The sequence below is a fragment of the Trachymyrmex cornetzi genome, unplaced genomic scaffold (genome assembly GCF_001594075.2).
Source record: "Trachymyrmex cornetzi isolate Tcor2-1 unplaced genomic scaffold, Tcor1.1 scaffold657, whole genome shotgun sequence".
NCBI lineage: Eukaryota > Metazoa > Arthropoda > Insecta > Hymenoptera > Formicidae > Trachymyrmex > Trachymyrmex cornetzi.
Window position 1 is genome coordinate 38,184 of NW_017299978.1, and position 4,014 is coordinate 42,197.

Consider the following 4,014-nt stretch of genomic DNA (forward strand, 5'->3'; position numbering starts at 1 on the left):
GAGCCACTCACAGCGCTTGAGACTACAAAGCTCTTAAGCACCGGTCATTGTGATTGGTGGTGTCCAATCGATCCGTGGTCAACCGGGATCACCCCTATAAAGGGATAAAGTTTTCACGTAATTTAATTTCTATATGTTTTAATTGGTTTCCATTAAAATTTTGATCTCTTTCTTTTTCACTTTTTAAATAGTTTAAAATTATATCTATTATATTTTATTTATAGCTTTATTCGGATTATTCCATACATATTCGCATAATACGTGATGTTTTATAGCAAAATACATTTTTTTATATTAAAAGAATAATATACTTTTACTGTACTCTACTATGAACGTAGCGAACACAGGGAGATAGATGCTATACGAGCGAGTGGCTTGAAGATCGAGGATCAATGCTCGCATAGAAGTGAAAGGAGCGAGTGACTAAAGAGCGCGAGCTGAGATACCAGATCGAACGGCAAAAGAAGCGGTGACAGTGAAACAACGATCTGGTATCTCAGCTTGCGCTTATTCTTTTGTCATCTGTTCAGGCCAGATTTAAACGTGTTACTTTAAAGTAACAGCTATACATATAGGAAACCGAAATTTCAAAAGACGGGAATACGCGCGAGAAATTGAAAAAAATAGGTAATTGCTCAATTTTACGACACCCTACAAAAATCTTTACCAATTCATGATTTGGACATTCGTAGATGGGTTTTAAATGCTAGAAATCAATTGCAATTATCAGCAGATTTTTTTAAAGCATCAAAAACGTGAGTTCATAATTTCAAACAGAAACATCACATTGTTTCCAGAAAAATAAATAAATTTATAACGCAGAAAACTTTGATAGAGATAAATAAACTAAAAATAGAGTCTAACAATTTTGTTGAAAAGGTAAAAACAGAAATTTCGTTAATTGGAGCAGAGAATGTGTTTAATTCTGATCAATCGGGTTTTAATTTAGAAATGCACACAGGACGTACTTTATCCTTCAAAGGACAGCAGAAGATTGAAACAGTAACACAATCAACGAATTCAATGACTCATAGCTACACAATTGAGCCCATCGTATCAACATGTAGTTCCCTTTTGTCACCGCTATTAATTATTTTACAAGAAAAAGATGAAAAATTTGGACCTCGAGTTGAAGCAACTCTTTTTAAACCTGATAATGTTATTGTATTACCTTCAAATTCAGGTAAGATGTCGACGAATCTTGTGAAAACATGGTTCACAAATGTTTTTCTTCCTAATTGCAACGATAATAGTGTTTTGCTTTTAGATTCATGGAGTGGCCAAAATTCGAAGACATTTGAAACAATAGATAAATTATCAAAAAATATTAAAGTTTTAACAATTCCTGCAGGAACTGGGATGATTCAACCTCTCGACGTCTTTGGATTGAGAATTTGGAAAAACTTTATTAAACATTTTTCAGATTTAATTATTTTGTATAATTACGATATAAATTTACATTATGAAACAACGTTATCAAATTGCAATCGCTTATTCACAATCAGTTATCTTCTTTGCGATGTATAAATTTATTTAAGTATTCATGGTACAAAAGTGGATACTTACAAGAAAAACCACTTCATTTTGATAATCCAGTAGATTATTGTTTTAAAAATTGTGAAGCTATCTTCGAATTATTATGTAATAATGTAGCAGTCATAAAGTGCGCTTGGTGTGTAAAATCTTTGTGCATACAAGATTTTTTTATTGAATATCGTTTCTGCAAAGAGTATGTAGCATAAAAAAGAAAAAATTAACATACAGTTGAGAATAATTGTTTAAAAAAATATGAAAAAATCGAAAAGTATAAAAAGTATAAAAACAAAAACATGAAAAATATAAAAAGAATAATAAAAAACAAAATGGGAATAGACTCTCGCCACCTCCTTGTCGATTATTCCTGGGTTCGGCAAAGAGCGGGATCAGATAGTTCGAATTCACTGCAGGAATCCGCCATATTGAATCCGTTATTTTGAATTCTACAATTTTTATACAGAATTTGCTTTCAGAAAACATGAAAACCTCTTATTATACCTCAAATTCAATATTAACTTTAATACAGCAAGCTAAAGTACGAGAAATTAAGTATTCGTGATTATAAGTGGTAGTTTCCACCCTTAAATCTGCACCATTGCCGATATAAAAAAAATACGTGTCTATTATTTTTGCCTACTCTACACAAGTTTCATTAAATTCTGCGAGTCACGGAAAGATCACTTTACTTGTGAGTTTATTATAATGAGATATAAAGGTTAATGATTCGCTGTACATACGTCCTACTTGAGTTTGTATCTAATACAGACTGACTCGTCGTTAAGATCCGCGCTGCCAACCGCTGCGATGCTATTGCCGCGCCGTTACATCGAACAGGTCATGGGGAAACTAGTGAAAATCCCTATTTCGAGGGCGCGTGTTACAAATCAACATTTACGCAATATTCCCAGAGGTTACGGTCGCACTCGGATACTTAAAATAAAATTTTAATTGATTAATAAAAATACATTCAATCGATGAGTTTTCGCATAAAAATAAAAACTTGACAAGAAAAAAGTGTCGCTCTGTCTCGTGAACCGTGATGACATTAGTCATTGAAGTCAACGACTATTCAAGTTAGGAAGTCTGTCATAGCCACAAAATACAGCGATGCAGGCATACACTGCAGACACTGTGGTAAGATTTTCATTTCTCTATTTTAAAATATAAGAAAGTAACTTGTATTTTTAAATTAGAAAATATGTTTTAAAGCAGAGAATTTCACAGTATTTCGTGGCTGACAAAACTTCTAATCTGAATAATATTCGACTTTGGACCACTTTCACCATCGTCGGTTTACTTAACCAGCCTAGTAACTGTAATGAAATAGAAAGAGATGGAACTATTTCTATCTCTTTCTATTTCATTACAGTTACTAGGCTGGTTAAGTTAACTGAGCTTGGTGAAAGTGGCCTTTTAACGATTAATATCTCGGTTAACGAGGCAGAGTTTATTGAAAGTAAAATTCTTACTTTAGATAAGCAAGCGGTTAAAGAAAAGAAATAAACGATCGTTCAAAGTATATGATCTTTTTTTAACTCTTAATTCTCGCAATTTTCTCTGAAAGTTGGAAAACAAAATCGCGCATATCTGGAGACACTGGTAGTGTCTCGGCGCTAAGCTGCGCGAAGCGACACTGCCGTATCTCCTTTACGCGAACCGACGAGTTGCGGCAGATCGAGATTATCGGATCTCAATAACGGCTGAACCGATCGCGTTCTATGTATGCTCAATCGATAGCCACCACATGGATTGTATGATAAAAGTGCTTTATTTTTTTTCTACGTACCCTACGAGCGGAGATATTGCGACGTAAAGTTCTAAATGTTTGATTTTGATCTGGTTTTAAGGTCCCTGAGTAGTCGCGGCGGCCATGTTGGAATCGTGACGTCAGAAGCGAGGAATGACACGTTAATTTATGCACGATGCCATTTGTAAACAGAGACAATTTGGATGAAATTAAACGATGGGTTCGCTTTAAAACACTTGTAAAAATCGATGAAAACTGTCCTTTTCTCGCTTGATAGTCAATAAATGGTCGTAAAAGACTTGTAAAGTGAGTCTATATTCTGGCAGAAACACACGGTTTCATAACTGTTGAAACGAGTTAAATATATACTTTTACGTATAAAATTCCAAGATAACTTTAGTTGTCATCGAAAATTGCGACTTTGAGAAGTACGAAACAAGTCACATTTTCACAATTAAGCAAATAATAACGAAATGGCATTGTGCACAAATTTCGTCGTCAAAACTGGTCAAAATGTCACTTTTCCATGCCTATAAGTTCGGCCATTTATCGTGGTGTGGCGCTGTAACACACAAACAAGCACGATCCCATGTCCGTGTCCGTCGCAGGCGAGCACACGGACATGGGCTCGTGCTTAAGTATGTGGCTACCGAATTTGCCAAACCGCCGTCTGATACTGTGTCGCCATCGTCAACGCAGAGTTCTTGGCTGAGTAGTCAGGAGCCTTAGGG

General features: G+C 35.0%; 1 protein-coding gene across 1 annotated transcript in view; it reads right to left on the reverse strand.

Moving 5' to 3' along the window:
- Window positions 1-1,213, reverse strand: part of LOC108767161 (52 kDa repressor of the inhibitor of the protein kinase-like) — a 9,233-nt gene extending 8,020 nt beyond the window's left edge. The window contains exon 1 of the mRNA XM_018516888.1: window positions 1,172-1,213. Within this exon, the coding sequence (XP_018372390.1) occupies window positions 1,172-1,213 (42 nt within the window). The remainder of the gene's footprint in view (window positions 1-1,171) is intronic.
- Between the last annotated feature and the right edge of the window lie 2,801 nt (window positions 1,214-4,014).